We start from the raw sequence: 17,069 nt of genomic DNA, 5'->3' as shown, positions 1-17,069 counted from the left end.
CAAGCTAAGTGATTGCAGTGCTTTACAGGCCCTATCCTTTCTCAGCACCTACAGCTCCCACCCAGATCACTTAACTATAGAACGGCAAGTAACATACTTGTCTGGCAAAGACACATATACTGCCTGATAGGTTATCAGCAGCCCACATAGAGCAGATAACTGCAGAATCCATGTTTCAATACTGTTTCGTGTTATAGTATCCAAAAGATGCAGCTTTTAGGACAGGAGGAATACTTAGTATATTAGATTGGTATTATGAATACTTTGGTTGCATTAAGAAAGAGGAAATGTAAGTTGAATTTATGTATTAGTAAATCTTTTAGGCTTGGTATTTGTATCCAGGAAGACAGCTTTTAACAATTTTAAGACAGATTAGGTATTTAAAAACATACTAGAAATGACATAATCCTATATTTGGAGGAGGTAAGAAATATATTAAAAAACCTTCAGAGTATTGAAATTTTACATAATCAGTATTGATAATTCTGACAAGGAAAAATTTAATTTTTTTTAATTGTTAAAGACAATAGTAGCATTCCAAATGAAAAAGTCAGTCAACTAGTACTACTGATACAGACCACAGCATAGCTTTTTGCATCCATCAATCTAGTTGAGTCTTGAAACAATTGAAACTCTTTCAATTACAAACTGATGATCCTCTCCCAATTACAAATAAAATGCTCGTGCACAAAAAAAATACACGAAGGGTCCCTAGTTTTAGAACCAGAAATCATGTATTTTTTTAATGAAGAAAAGCAGAAGTATAATATGTAGACACTTGTAAAACTACCTCTGAAAAATCTATAAATATTGATTCAGAAAGAGAATATCTCTACCAAGAGCTAAGGCATTATATAATATAATGTTGAAGTTGTACTATAAAATTTCTCATCACTATGCAAAAAATTCATAAGAGTAGAAGGTTGAACTCTTTTGGGATAGGAATTTAGAATACTAAATTCTCTAGCAGCATAATAAGTGACTTTTAGCCTCATCACATTAAAAGCTTTAAAAGAAATAACTTTAAAAGAATAACCACTTCAGCTTCACTTTCCTCAGTAAATATTTTGCACAAGCACTCTTTTCTTAACAATGTAATTAAAATAACTTCTACCTTTCAGAAAAGAGAATTATTGATATTATTTGCCTGTTTTAATACTTGAGTATTCAGATACTGCAGAAGCGTGTGTTATATGTAACCTAGGTTAAGCTGGTTAAGAGCTCTAATAACTAATGGAAATGCACGCTAAACAACAGCAACCAACACATAAAGCAGTACTTACAAATACTTAAGAAGCCTAGGCGGCCAGGCTTTAATTTAGTCAGGGAACTATTAGCAAGTTGCTGCCTTCATGACTTTATAAACTCAAGGACTAGAAAGATACAGCAAGATATCTTCAGATGTTGAGAAGAGATAATAAAGATGTATTAGGGAAGTTCTGCTAATGAAGAGTAGCCAGGGTATGCCTCTACCAACAAGATTAATTTGAGTTATTTTTATCAGACAGCTTCACTGCTGAAAGGCTGTGGGATTTCACTTGGTCAATTCAAATGTCTGCAATAAAACTACACTGCATTCATAACATCATAAAGTTTCAACTGACCTGTCTTAACCTTCATATAATCAAATTCCGTGCTTCCTTCAAGTGTATTATCTGATTTTTACCTTTTACCCTATAATGGACTCTTCTCTAATGACTTGACATCTACTACCATTTCATACTCCTGGTCTCCAGCTTTGAGTACAGAAAGCCATAGCATAGCCTATCCATTCCGTGTAGGTATTTTAGATAATTACATGTGTCTTGACTCATGCTAATCAGCCATATTTAAGCAATTATATTGAGTTGACTGTGCATATTGTTCTACTGCAGGCAGACTTCATAGGATTAATTTCACTACACTATAGACAGCTATAACTTTGGCATCTACATCTCAGCCAGCTAGTCTAGTCTGCCTGTAAGGGCAATGGAGAGAATGAAACAATTTTAGTGGTAATCCTATTTTACAAAATTAATTTATAATGAAACTAATTGCTTCTTTGACAGGTCTGGTTTTTTCCCATTTCCTACAAAGACAGTCTAGAATAACCTGCTCAGAGGAATTTTAACAGCTGTTTAAATTTTAATTACCAATTCAGTCACCACTAAAAGTACCATTTTACCAGAAACATGAACCTCCACATTGGGCAAAAACGTTATCTAACACCCAAAGAGAAAAACACGCTATTACTGAGGTGTGTGCTGCCCTACGGAAATAAGGGTTAGCAGTATGTAACCTCTGCTGCAATTTTGTTGTGAATAGGGTAGCCTCTAAACAACAGGTAAATTCATCAGAAATTAGATATTTTCAGGTTAGGCCTCATTCAGACCACTGTCAAAAATGTCATGTGACATCTCTTAAGTTTTTGTGGATATGCTAATAATGCAACACTTGCCTGAATGGACAGCCATTTTTAGTCAATGTGATTTGAATCTATATCAACTGCATCCCACTATGCTATCAAAAATATAACCATTCCAGGATGAGTCCATCATTATTCTCAAAGATAGATCACTATGGTGCAAAGAATCCAATACTTATGTGGCCAGAGAACAACATATAAGAAGGACACTCTCTGTACAGTGGACTCTTGAAGACACCGTGACAAGTGAGGACATTAATGATCACTGCTCCAGGGGTTTCTTAGACACTGAAGAATCAATGGCTGAAAGGCACAGAAAGTACTTCATTACTTCACCTTCCAAGAAGACTCTTTGCTTTAAGTGTCTTCAACTGCAGGCTGCAGAATCAGACTTTTACTTAATTTCTCCCTAGGTCTTGCACTCTTTTTATGTATTTCAATACCAAGGCCTGATGCACAAGCAACCCTTGGTCACAGTGAAACAGATGTGTATCCATCTCTTTACTTACTAAGGAATGTCTGTATTTAACTGGAAGGATGGATAAACATCTAGCCACACGGTGGCGGGGAACACTGATACAGTGCCAGGATAAACTGCAAGAACCCTCCATAAACACCTTTTTCATACCCCTATTAAAAGGCAACCATTTACCTACCTTTCTTATGGTAATCTTTACTTCGAACCTAATAAATACAATGCCGACATCCAAAAGTAACTATAAAAAAATAGTAGCATGTAAAACTAAAATCCTGAGTCCTGCACTTACTGACAAAAACTTTTTATCTACTCATTTAGTCTTATTATTTTTAAGTAAATCACAGGGATTTTTCTCCTCTAGCACTTACATTCTCTTGAAAAAGTTCAGGGTGCATTCCTCTTACAAAATGTAGAGCAAACATTAGCTGATCAGCCTGAAATAAAAGCAGTAAAAATGTATTTATACGTTCATCAAAAGTCACCTTCCCACTTCTTTTATAAATAATAAAATTTCATTAATAAAACACCTTTAATTCCATAGCAGTGACTTAATGACACATCTTATTTCAAAATTACTACATACCTCTAGAACTTAGAGATAAACACTAACCCAAACACCGTATCTAAGTACATCTAAATTCAAGGGAAGAGGAAGAAACAGATACTTAAAGCAAAAAGTACTAAACAGAATACATTATTTTTTGAACTGTGCATAGGAAATGCTTGAAATCTTCTTATAGCAAATTTTTTGAAACAGAATTTTGATTTTAAAAAACCCAAACAACTGTAACGTTCTGATTTTTTAACTAGGTCTGTTGCATCACTTGAATTTCAACCAGTCTCTGAGCACTGAAGCAATAAACTGTGAATAAGGATTCACTAGAGCCATAGAATAAACAAAGCAAACATTCAAGACAACATTTTTGAAAAGAATATCAGCTTGTTAAAACTGGGATTCCTATGTTAATACACAGAAACATTCATAGATGCGTTTTACCAAAGTTGTGCTGGAAAGGACAGATTACTATGCAATGAAGTCAATGTGAAAAACTGGAAGTTGGTACACTGAAAAATCAGGAGCACTCAGAAACCTCTATTGAGGCCTCCAATTTTCAAAGTCTGGCTGTAATATGGAAGACGTATTTTACCAGACAATAGAAGATATACACATATTTCCTTTCATTAGAATTTTACGTAAAGCATAAGGAAGCTGGTACCTTTCAAGAAGGTGAAACATCACTAAAAAGCATAAAGTACAGGTGAAAGGGAAGAACAGAAGAAAAAATAATGATGCACGGGACTGAGTTCAGCCTGCAAAGCATAGGCACCTCAACCAGGTGATAAACACAACACATCTGAACTCCTGTAGAAATCAATTCTATTCTTGATGTCTAAATAATGTTTGAATTTTCCATGGTGTGGCTTCACATGCACATGACTTAAGGGTACCTCAAAATGACAGCCTGATTGTCCTTAGCTTCAGAGAATTACTGCTCTCAAGAATATTAAATTACCAAGAATGCTACTGAAAAATAAATTGTATGGCACTTTTCAGAAGAGACAGGACCAAATATGAGGAAGCATACTCTAGAAAATATTATGTACATGGTATAAGGTATAAGATGAACTGTTTGTCTAATATTGGCTTTCTCATCTCAATGGCTATTACTGCTCTTCCTAGAAAGGTTGGACTAGATGATCCCTGAGGTCCCTTCCAACCTGTGATTCTGTGATGCCTTTTTACAAGCCTGATGCATCAGCTCAGAAGCAGACAGATATAAGAACAACACAGAACAAAAACGTGGAGTAAGGATGTTCAAGATGTTCATCATCTTTAGGAAGTTTACTCATGTGCAGTAGAAGTAACTTCAACTGCATCTGCATTTCAAACAGAGATTATTATGTAATAATTTACTTGGCGATTAGGTTCCTGAATTATGGTTGACTGACTAAAGGGACATATGTGGCTTAGAGACCATATCCTTACTGGTTTTAATTGCCCTTGGAATGACTGACCTTAGAAACAACTAAGAGGCTATATATAACTGGATTCATATGAACCACAGCTGCTTTGAACTGCAGAAATGCATGATGGCAGCCACAACAAACTTTTGGCATAATCTGTATCTCTATGGATACTGATACATAAAGTTGTTCGGTGTTTTAAATAGTTCTGTTTTTTTAATTCTTTGAGTTACAAAACCATATAGTACAAAGTATCCCCAAGGATAAAATTAAAGCAAATAGAGGACATTATATTTTATATGTGCATGTATTTATGACTGATTTTGTTACAGGCGTAGTACTGGAGGGCAAACAGGCCCCAACTAGGAATCAGGGTCAAACTGTGCAAAACACTAAAGTTCCGTCTATATTGAGAAATAAAATACGTCCATCATATGGCACTGAGAACTATGGCCATGGAATGGCTGAAATCCACATCATTCAGACGAGGTCTGCAAGTAAATCCAAATCCAAACTGCCTATTAGAATGGCCCCTGGATGATTCAGTATCCAAAACTTGAATGGGAATTGTTTGGAAGAATGCTAACTGGCCCAAGCCAAGCCTATGACAGCAACTATTTTGACAGATTAACAGTACATTTGGGTAGTTTCAGTGCTCAGGAAAATTGGCACCACTTCACTTACTGGCATCAATGAAGTCTATGTACACACAAACATAAGTATTAACTACAGACAGACAAATAAAACTGTCCTTCCCAATTATAACATGTTTAAAAAGGTATAAACTTATCATAGAATCATTTAGGTTGGAAAAGACCTTTGAGGTCATTGAGTCCAACTGTAAACCTAACACTGCCAAGTCCTGCTCAACCATGCCCCTAAATGCCATATTCACACATCTTTTAAACTTTTAAACTTGTATCAGCTTTACCATTTATGAAGACACTAAAAAAGCCTCAGTGCCACCGTAGTCCTGAAAAATTTGCATGGATAAAAGGCAGAATTAGCAGTGGATTGCTAATGGTGTGAGGAGCTTATTTGATCTCTCCACTAGTAGGACACGATAATATAAGCTGGATGGACCATTAGTTTGAAGCTGCACGGTAATACATACACTTTCAGTATTTTCTAAACTGCAGTCTGATCACTCACAGTGAAAATCTTTCCTACTAGAAATCTCCTACCTGTGCCTTGCTTTTGAAATCTTTCATCTTTCCTGATATATAAAAATAGCTGCTTTCCAATATTCAAAAGACGTGATGACTTACTGGAAGGCTTCAGACTCATTACTTCAAACAGATACATTAAATTATTATGAGAGTATTTCATAAGAATCCACCTGGACTTTGATAATCCAAAATCCTTAGAAATAACTGCTACCTCTGCATCCTCAATACAATGTTGCTAGACTGGGGGGAGGTGGTGGTGGGGAGGTGTTGTAAACTTGTCCAAGATCTCTCCATTCTCAGTAATCAAATTCCAGACTTGCGTGATTTCTACTACTGCTCAAATCATCTATGCAGACCTACTACTGTTATTTTTTGCCTATATTACATATGTACTGACACAATACTGCTTACTTGAATAACATCAAGTGTTGCTGAAAGAGTACTTTCAAACCCAGTGCACTGTATAAAATCTTACCTTACCTTACATCTTACCTTAAACAATCTTACCTTAAACAAACAACGACAAACATATTCGTATACTGTATGTTTCAATGAGCCAATAAGTGACTCGATTCTTTCCTCAGTATTACTTGAATCCTAAAAAGAAAGTCTGGATTTCAAAAATTCATGTAGAAGCAAAAATCTTTTTGTTTGCTGTAAATTTTACCAGAATGACACAAATAATCTGGACTCTATGTGACACTATTTCTAAAAACATATTATTGAACTCAGCTGCGGCTATCAATGAGTAAATGATAAAATGGGAAGTTCATGCTAAAGCATTAAGAAATTAATACATTGGTCTTGAATATTTTGACTGTGAATATTATACGATATTATATATAAGGTAAATACATAGAGGAGGAGATAACAGTTTCTTCTAACATTAATATCCTTGACATCTCAGAGTTTTCACTTGGTAAAAAATTGCTTCCGTGTTGAATTACTATATTTAATGTTCTTAAACAGGCATGTTGACATTAAGTGTAGTTACTAAACTTTCAGCCAAATTTGGCCCAACTGAAGTAAACATTGTAGAAAATAGTAAATAAACCTTGTCCTTCAAAGCTTACAGATTGAGAGGCTAACTATAACAGGAGGAGAAAACTCAAAGAAAGGTAGGATAAAAGAAGAAAGAAGAGGGGAAAAAAAAAGGTGGGGGAGGTAACTGGTAGTATGACATTTATCTGAAACAATTTCCTTTCTACCATAAGAGATGAATTTATAAAGGAGCGCAATTTGGATTCACAAGCTGATTTGACTAATAGGTTGGGAAACATGAAGATTTGGACAGAGAAGAAGAAAAGGAAGAAAGCAAAGAAGGGAAACCTAGATGTTGAGATTTAAGTAGGTTAGCATAAAGAAAAGAAATTATGAGAGGCTGTGAAAATAAGAAAAAGAAGTTAAAAACTCATGTTGTGGAAAAAAAAGGAACAGGTAAAGAACTTTAAAGAGGTTAAGTTCATATAGTCAGAACCATGTTCCTGGTAATGATTGGAGCTGAAGGAAAATTGTAAGCATGGATGACACAATAAAGGGGAATCCAAAAGTGACATGATGAAAGGCTGGTGAACACCTTTTTAAAGTGGAAATAAAGAGAGAAAATATGAATTTTGGAGATGCTGAATAAAAAGAAAATGCATTGCTACTCAGTGTGGGATTTTAGATCTAAAGAGTGAGGTGACAAGGGATAAATCCATAATTCGCTGCTGCAGTAAGAAGAATATATTGGCCATCAGAAAATTCAAAATTACATTTGCAACAAGACAGGCTGCTTGCACGTTTACAAACTGTATAAAAGTATATAGAGTTTTGATCTTCCTTCTGGCAACTGAACCATGTAGAAACACAGGCCTTTTCTTATTCTACTCCTTGTTGATAGAATTAGTCTTATTTCCAGATTAGATCATTAAATAATTTAAATAAAGCCTTCAGGAAAGTTATAATCAACCTTGGTTTTCCTAATTCACCTTAGACAAAGAGCAAGCCTGAAATTACAAATAAGAGTTACTTTGAGTTACACTGCATCATCAAATATACATGATTTTCTAAAAATGTCCAGAGCAACTAACAAATTCTAAGGATCAAAGCAGATTGATTATTCCGCAGCATTCGCAGCTTCAGGAAAACAGAAAATACCTGCTCGCTCTGCAGTGCCCTTTGGAAAAGCCTCAGGAAAGACGCCAAACTAAAACGGTACATATTATTAATTTTGGACAAGTCAGAGATAATAAAGTACATCTTGCTAGCACTCTCAGCTAAAGGGAGATAGGTGTCCCTCTCCTGTGGATAAAAAAAACATACTTATATAAAAAATCAGTACATTACTGCCATCTACTGGTTATTGCATAAACATTTATTCATCTCACCAAAAAAGCATTCGGGTGACTCCCACTGCTTTGGGATTCAGAAAACCGAATCCTTCCCGATTCCTCACATTGAAAGACATGCACTAAAGATTTCAGATTTCAAAACTGGTAGAACACATTTTTTGCAAAAAATTCTTTAAATTCTTTAAATTATGAAGAATATTTTGGAAATTAATCCCTAGGTCACTGAAGCCTCCTCCCACCAGAGAACATATCCCAAAATTCAATAGAAAAATTTAAACTAAACAAATAAGAACACAGGGGAAAACTCTGCATTGTGTTACAAAAATAGCATGCCAGATGAATAGCATCACCAATGATCTAAATTTTTGCAATATCAAGGGAGGTATTAAGAACATCCATGTGAGCCATACTGTTTGCAATAGCAGATTGCCAAAATAAAGTCAAAACCCATTAATTGCCAATAAGTTCTTGGTGAAAATTCCTTTAATTTAAACTCGCAGACTTTAAATTGTGTAGCTCTTCACCATGTGTAAAACAAAGGAATTTAATTACCAAAAAAGCTTTCTGTACTTGCATATCCCAAATATCTTTTACTCCAAAAATCACTTTAGTATGCTACTGATCTTATACCCCTGTGGATGGATATATCCTCTCTGTATAGAAGATGACTATTTTTAGCAGAAAAATAAAGCAATAAAAGATTAGAATATTCTACCTTATCAAGGAAACTCTGAAGTCTGTGAGATTCAGCAAGTGATTCTTGGATGAGTGCACTACTTGCTTTAGTCTGATTCAAAGATTCAATCAAATCCTTATTTTCTAGGATATTGCCTTGTGATGTTGCAAGTGTCTGTTAAAAAAAATAAAGGTACTCTATGATACATTAAAGAAAAACCCTGTAAAGTAACCATTTTGGAAGCTGTCCTTCTTTCTGACCTGTACATATTTCTGAATCATTGAATGCATCAAGAGTACTAAAAAGCAGGTGGTTACTCCAAATACTGAGATGATGTTTTAAAAAAGCATGGAAAATAAAACCCAAGAACAAAGTCCAAAGATTTGGATTACCAGGTTCTGAAATTTAAGTAGTCAGTAAGCTTTTGAAAATTATTTCTATGATCAGAGTCCTACATCCCAATAACCCCATGGTAAATACAAATTAGGGTATTTTTTCTTCTATTTAACTACCAGTTTAACCTGAAATTGGCTACTTGGAACTAATTCCTGTACCCAGACATTCATAAATTCATTTTCAAAAATATTCCAATACCCCCTATACAATTTAGTTCTCATTTTCAACTGAGATGAATATTCACAACTACAATTTCAGTTTTGTAATCACAGATCCCTTCAAAATCCTTGAGATTCCCCATGTTTTCCATGAGTTCTTCTGTGCAAATGATTTCACTTCTAATAAAAAGTGGGAAAAGCTTGAATGATTCACTGTTATTTAAGGTTTTTTACTAACCTTCAGTAAATACACTTCAATACAATTCTTTAGTCAGACAACAAAGGAAAACTGGCCTCTTGTCAGTTAAGCCAGTTCTGAACAACTACCTGTAGGACAGCATTTCAGGATATTTGGAGGCAGAGATTCACCAGTTAGAATAGTAGAATGCATTTAGTTCTCTAGCTGAAAAGAGTTTAGGACAAGATAATCAGTTTTTTCAAGGAGTCCAATTTGCTATGAGGAATCATAATGTGAGCTATGAGATAGCGACAGCATGTATGTCTTTACTCCAAGGCTTTTGGAAGAAAATCAGTACAGTACTTCAGATGGAATGCTAATGTTGCTTTAGGATTAAACTGAATTTAGCCAGATCACGTCCAGCACTGACTTCTTTGCTGTCAAAGTTCATATAGCACCTATCAGTTTCCACTCAGCTTTAGGTTTCTTTCTTCAGGGTCAAAGTGTATTCTGATTTCAGTGCTAACAAGAATGCCAAAGTTGAAACCAACCTTAGCGTTAATATTTGGCTCCTTTTTGTTGCAGACACCTTAGGCATCAATTACTTGAAACTTTGCACTTGACAATTCAGATTGGACAAATGTGAAAGATTTTGGAGTTCCAAGGTCACACAAAAAGTCTGTTCCAAAAAGTGGACACTTTTTGTTGCACCTCTGAATTCTCAGCTTCTGGTAGGCATTAAGATGCTAAACAATGATCAACCTTGAATTGGAATTTTTCCAGAGAACAAGTTTGCCTCTGCCTATAAGAGAAATCTGTTCCATCACCGTTTTAAAAAAAGGTTTGAGCTTAGTATTTGAGACTTACTAGGGACTTTAATAGGGGCAGCATATGCGGAAATCCAAATCACATTAGGTAATTATGTGCAAAATTCTAAAATCGAGCTATTAATGGCCAGTCTAATAAAGTTCAGTTTATTACTTTTTGAGGAATCTGTAAAAGCGATTAGCTTATGCGCAAGTTCATTGTGTTGGATACTGCAGAGTTCTATGACTCAGCTACAGACTGAGGATTTTGAGGCAGCAGGTCAATTTCCCTGCACCTATGACATTTTAGAAGGAAGGAGATTTTGAGGATCTACTCCTATGGGTGTGAAGCACAGTTTCTGTGAAACCCATGACAAGATGCAAATGAAAAAGAAAACAGTCCTCTTCCTTGGAAACTACCTTTTGTCATAGAGGTATGCAACTGTTTCTGGTCATAATTACTTTTATTAAAATAAAAAGATAAACTGAAAATTTATACTATTAATTTTTAATAAGAGAAAGGAAAATGATAACTAGAAAGAATATTGCTAATAAACAATTGTGGAGGTTGAAACTTTTAAATGACTCTCAACAAATCTTTCAATTTTCTACTGGGAATTTTTGTTTCAGGTTTTTTTCCTTTCATAAGACAGAATAATTTATCAACTTGAGAAAGGATCATTTGACATGATTCACAAGGTTAAAAATGTGGCTTTTTTAAAAACTCATAATTAAAGAAGAAATAGTATCATTTTTAACAACATGTTCTCTTTTTTAATGTTTAAAATTAATAAAATTTCTAATCAAGCTAAACCAGCCTATATCTAGCCCAACAATTCATACATTTAACTTTGACAATACTTAATGTATTGAAATGCTACAGTTTTGGGACAGATGTACATATTTTATCTATTTACTCTCCCAACAACCCCAGGGAAATAATACGTTTATTTTCTTAACTCAAAATGCCTGAGGGCTGGTTATTCCAATACTTTCACCATCTTCATTCAAACACGTAACAATTTGAATGCTAACTTATTGATCCAACAGATATAAAAGAGGTAATTTTCTTTTACCTCCAAAAGAGATTCCTCAAGCTTAGCTAACTGTATCTTCTTATCTTCTTCTTGTTGCAACAGGTTTGTCTTCTGCTCTTCCAAATCAGGCTTTTCGTGCTGAATTGTTAAAGCCAAAAGCTAAAAAGAAAGGAGATTATTCAACAGGATACAAACCACTCTAATATATCTATATATATTCATTTATTATATAGCATAATATATACTCATTAAAATATAGAAGTATATAGACTATATTTTATAGAAAGCAGACTTCTGAGGGCTTACTCAGTTGCACCAGACATGCAACAGTTTTAAATCTATGTAGACATCCAGGATATCCTGCACTGGCAAGTACAACCCAGTATCTACTGTGAACCATGCCCTTATGTATAACAGCAGATGCAAGCCAGGTGACATACTCAAGGACATCTCAAAAGGCCTTGGATCACTTTATTAAGTACACTGATTCACACCCTTTTATGCTGAGACTTAAACCTTTGCACATCAATCTGAATCACAGCTGCATTTAAATGATTGGCACTCTTCATTAGCATATACACTGTTATCGGATATAAAAAGAAGTAAGTAATAGAAAGCACAAATTGGAAAACATGGCACCGAATTCCTTTTCAGCAAGCCTACCAAAAGTCAAATGCCTCCCCTGCCAACAAAGAGAAAACAAAAAGCAATGCTTTATTCTATATTTCCACTTAAAGAGGGGGTCAATTCACTTGGTTACATTGTATTATGGCAATTCCCTATCTCCAGTAGAGCGAGAAAATCCATATAGTTACACATGCTTCACATTTTGAATTATATCTTACTTATCAACAGCACGTTTATATCCCATTCTAAGACTCTTCTTAGTTTCACAGAATCACAGAATGGTAGGGGTTGGAAGGGACCTCTGGAGATCATCGTGCCCAACCCCCCTGCTTGAGCAGGTACACCCAGAGCAGGGGGCACAGGAATGCGTCCAGATGGGTTTTGAAAGTCTCCAAGGGAAGGAGATTCCACAACCTCTCCAGGCAGCCTGTTCCACTGCTCTGGCACCCTCACAGGAAAGAAGTTTTTTCTCATATTGAGGTGGAACTTCCTGTGTTCCAGTTAATGCCCATTGCCCCTTGTCCTGTCATTGGGCACTAATGAAAAAAGCCTAGTCCCATCCTCTTGACACCAACCCATTAGATATTTATAGGTATTTATGAAATCCCCCCTCAGTCTTCTCTTCTCCAGGCTAAATCAAAGTCTCTCAGCCTTTCCTCAGAAGGGAAGATGCTCCAGTCCCCTGATCATCTTGGTATCTCTCCGCTGGACTTGCTCAAGCAGTTCCCTGTCTTTCTTGAACTGGGGGGTCCCGAACTGGACACAGTACTCCAGATGTGGTCTCACTAGGGCAGAGCAGAGGGGGAGGATAACCTCACTTGATCTGATGGCCACACTCCTTTTAATGCACCCCAGGACACCGTTGGCCTTCTTGGCCACAAGGGCACAGTGCTGGCTCAGGGTCACCTTGCTGTCCACCAGCACTCCCAGAGCCACTTTCCAGCAGGTCAGCCCCCAACCTGTACTGGTGCCTGGGGTTGTTCCTCCCCAGGTGCAGGAGCTTACACTTGCTCTTGTTCAATTTCATCAGGTTCCCCTTGGCCCAGCTCTCCAGCCTGTCCAGGTCTCGCTGGATGGGAGCACAGCCTTCTGGCGTATCAGCCACTCTTCCCAGCTTGGTGTCATCAGCAAACTTGCTGAGGTTACACTCTATCCCTTCATCCACGTCATTGATGAATATGTTGAACAGGACTGGACCCAGCACAGACTCTGCCCTGTTGATCACTACCCTCTGAGTTCTGTTGTTGAGCCAGTTATTAATCCACCTCACTCTCCATTCATCCAACCCACACTTCCTTAGCTTGCCTGTGAGGATGCTATGGGAGACAGTGTTGAATGCTTTACTGAACTCGAGATAGACAACATCCACTGCTATCCCTTCATCGATCCAACCAGTCACACCATCGTAGTAGGCTATCAGGTTGGTCAAGCATGATCTCCCCTTGGTGAATCCATGTTGATTGCTTCTGATAACCTTCTTGTCCTCTACATGCCTGGAGATGACCTCCAGGATGAACTGCTCTATCACCTTTCTGGGGATGGAGGTGAGGCTGACTGGCCTATAGTTCTCCAGGTCCTCCTTCTTGCCCTTTTTGAAGATTGGAGTGACATTTGCTGTCCTCCAGTCCCCAGGCACCTCTCCTGTCCTCCACGACCTTTCAAAGATGATGGAGAGTGGCTCTGCAAGAATATCCACCAGCTCTGTCAGCACTTGTGGATGCATCCCATCGGGGCCCATGGATTTGCAAGGATCCAGTTTGCAGAAGTGATCTCTGACCTAGTCTTTCTCAACTGATGGTAAGTCTTCCTTTGTCCCAATTCGTCCTCTCTTCTCTGGGGTCTGAGATGCCTGAGGGCCAGCCTTAGCAGTAAAGACCAAAGCAAAGGCGGCATTCAGTAACTCCACCTTCTCTGCATCCTGTGTTACCAGGTCCCCTTCCTTGTTCAGCAGTGGGCCCACTGTATCCCCAGTCTTCCTTTTACTGCTGATGTATTTGAAGAAGCCCTTCTTGTTATCTTTGACATGCCTTGCCAGATTTAATTCCACGTGGGCCTTGGTCTTCCTCGTCGCATCTCTGCACACCCTGACATCATTCCTATATTCCTCCCAAGCGGCCATTCCCGTTTTCCACATACTGTGAAAAATTTGGAAAAATTTTTTATACCAAATCTTTTCCAAACTGTGAAAAGCTTGGAAAAATTTGTTTCATACCAAAATAAAGAGGGTTTTCTCTTCTCTTAATTTACCTCTCTCTGTTTTTTCTCTCTTCCATCTGCATGCTACATTTTGCTTCCTAATCGCTATAGAAAAAACTCGAAAGCTACTAGCATTTTGGAGGAAGTAAAATATACAGCTTTTTAGTTTCATTACATATTTCCTGCACACAAAGTATCTTGATAATAGAATTACTCTCTAACCAGGACCCTGGAGAGCAATAACAGAAATGTTTCCAAGGTACCATAAATACATCTTGAAAAGAAAACAGAAGTTTAGCAATTAATCTGTTGCAACTGAAATCAATGAGACTGTTTCCTTTTTCTCTATTGGACTCACTACTTGGTTTCAAATCACATAAAAACAAGATTTTAAAATTTAAATTCAGTTTCAGCATCGATTTTACCATTTATATTTCTGTGCTAGAAAATATCTCTGTGATGATTAATGCAAACTGCACCAGAGGGTTTCTTCCAGAAGCTAGAAGTAGCTATGAATGTCCGCTATAGAATCATAGAATCATAGAATCATTAAGGGTGGAAAAGACCTCTAGGATCATCAAGTCCAACCCTCAACCCAACACTACCATGTCTCCTAAACCATGTCCTGAAGTGCCACATCTATACATCTTTTAAATACCTCCAGGGATGGCGACTCTACCACCTATCTGGGCAGCCTATTTCAATGTCTGACCACTCTCTCAGTAAAGAAATTTTTCCTAATATCCTACCTAAACCTCCCCTGATGCAGATTGAAGCTGTTTCCTCTTGTTCTATCGCTATCATTCGTTACCTGGGAGAAGAGACCAACACCCACGTCACTACCACCTCTTTCAGGTAGTTATAGAGAGTGATAAGGTCTCCCCTCAGCCTCCTCTTCTCCAGGTTAAACAACCCCAGCTCCCTCAGCCAATCCTCATAAGATCTGATCTCCAGACCCTTCACCACCTTCATGGCCCTTCTCTGGACACGCTCCAGCAACTCAATGTCCTTGTTGCACTGAGGGTCCAAAACTGAACACAGTATTTGAGGTGCAGCCTCACCAGTGCCCAGTACAGAGGCATAATCACTGCCCTGCTCCTGCTGGCCACACTATTCCTGATACACGCCAGGATGCCATTGGCTGCCTTGGCCACCTGAGCACACTGCTGGCTCATGTTCAGGCAGCTGTCAACCAACACCCCCAGGTCCTTCTCCACTGGGCAGCTCTCCAGCCACTTCTCCCCAAGCCTGTAGCGTTGCTTGGGGTTGTTTTGACCAAAGTGCAGCACCTGGCACTTGGCCTTGTTGAACATCATACAATTGTTTTTATTCTAAATACCTACCTGTCCTCTTAAGCCACTTCCAGTTGTTGTAAAGTTTACTTCTGTAACAATAGAAGAAGCATCAGGTGGAATGAAGGGATTTGGGTTCCTTGTTGATAGAAAAAGACGGAAGTCTTGATTATAATCTATCATTTTTTCACCTATTTGAATAGTGTAACGGGGTCCTGTAAATAATAAATAGATGTTACACTCACTCTGATTGCAATGTTCTAGAATTATCTGAAAATGATATTTTTGTAATACTTTATGACCAATAGATGCAAATATATTTTATAAAATTTATTTACAAATTGTTTGGAAAGAAACATAAATTTAAAAAATATACGGAACATAAACTATCCTGCCTTGTTAGACAAAAAAATGCAGTAACGTAGAGCCAGTATAAGAAAGTTACATCATCAGAATATTTAATACACCAGTGTAGTTTAATTATCCTTAGCCAGTACAAAAAAGCATAAATGGCAAAAAATGCATTTGAAGTAAAAGTAATAATAATGAATCTTTGAAATCTGCAAGCAATGAATAAGAGAAAAAACAGCACAGAAGACGCACTGGAGAATCCACCTTATGTATAAGAGTCTTGTCATAATTTGAACATATTCATTTACATTTCCACATTGGCATACCACTCCATCAAAACACACTAGCCATAATTACATATTGGCTAACTAAGATAGTTCAACATTTTTTGAATGTGATCCAAAACCATTAGATTTCATCTCTGGATCTGTTACATTTATTTGTAGAAGGTTGATGTTGCTGTACAGTCATAATTGTATTAAAATATTACTTTCTATGATAATTGTTATAGAGAAAGTCTATGAAACTGAGGTTGCTGGAATATCTAGTCATTAGATTGAAAGAAAAATGTTCCATTAAGAAACATTCCATAAAATTTGCCTTATTATAAAAACATTTATTTTAATCACAGTATTAAAGAAACAAGTAATTTATTAAATTTCTGCTGACATGGTTTCAACCTCTGTTTATATTCCTAATATTTTTACATTTCTCAATATGCCTGTCATGGAATGAAACTATATGTATGGCCTCTCACCACCCTCCTTCCACCAGAGGTTTCCATTCTAGTGGGGTCAGAAAATAATAGACTCAACCAACCACTCGACTAGACTAAGATTTTACCTCCTGATACTGAAAAAGGAGTAAGAACAGAATTATAAGATGAAAAGTTTGAAAGTGGAAATTTCCTGAGGTGGCATAGTTAGGTGCTTCTCTATTTTTAGCACTAGGAGCAGATAAGAAATGCTCTAAGTGTAAATCTTGTGTTAAAACACTGGTAGAG

At 36.9% G+C, this 17,069-nt stretch overlaps 1 protein-coding gene across 5 annotated transcripts in view; it reads right to left on the bottom strand.

The window, feature by feature from the left end:
* DYNC2H1 (dynein cytoplasmic 2 heavy chain 1) overlaps positions 1-17,069 on the bottom strand; it is a 192,062-nt gene that overhangs the window by 95,596 nt on the left and 79,397 nt on the right. For 4 of the 5 annotated variants that reach the window (XR_012658746.1, XM_075081964.1, XM_075081980.1 and 1 more), the window contains 6 exons: positions 15,767-15,930; positions 11,640-11,759; positions 9,065-9,199; positions 8,156-8,299; positions 6,524-6,613; positions 3,251-3,316 (listed from right to left, as the gene is read on the bottom strand). Coding sequence is in view for 4 of the 5 variants with exons in the window: in XM_075081964.1 (XP_074938065.1) it covers positions 3,251-3,316; positions 6,524-6,613; positions 8,156-8,299; positions 9,065-9,199; positions 11,640-11,759; positions 15,767-15,930 (719 nt within the window). In the remaining variant the exon portion in view is untranslated. Of the gene's footprint in view, positions 1-3,250; positions 3,317-6,522; positions 6,627-8,155; positions 8,300-9,064; positions 9,200-11,639; positions 11,760-15,766; positions 15,931-17,069 lie in introns of those variants that run through there. The other variant, XM_075081981.1, reaches the window with a different exon arrangement.

The sequence above is a fragment of the Phalacrocorax aristotelis genome, chromosome 1, assembly GCF_949628215.1.
Source record: "Phalacrocorax aristotelis chromosome 1, bGulAri2.1, whole genome shotgun sequence".
Classification (NCBI taxonomy): Eukaryota; Metazoa; Chordata; class Aves; order Suliformes; family Phalacrocoracidae; genus Phalacrocorax; species Phalacrocorax aristotelis.
Note: the sequence above shows the minus strand (reverse complement) of the source record. Positions and strands in the feature narration are given on the sequence as shown.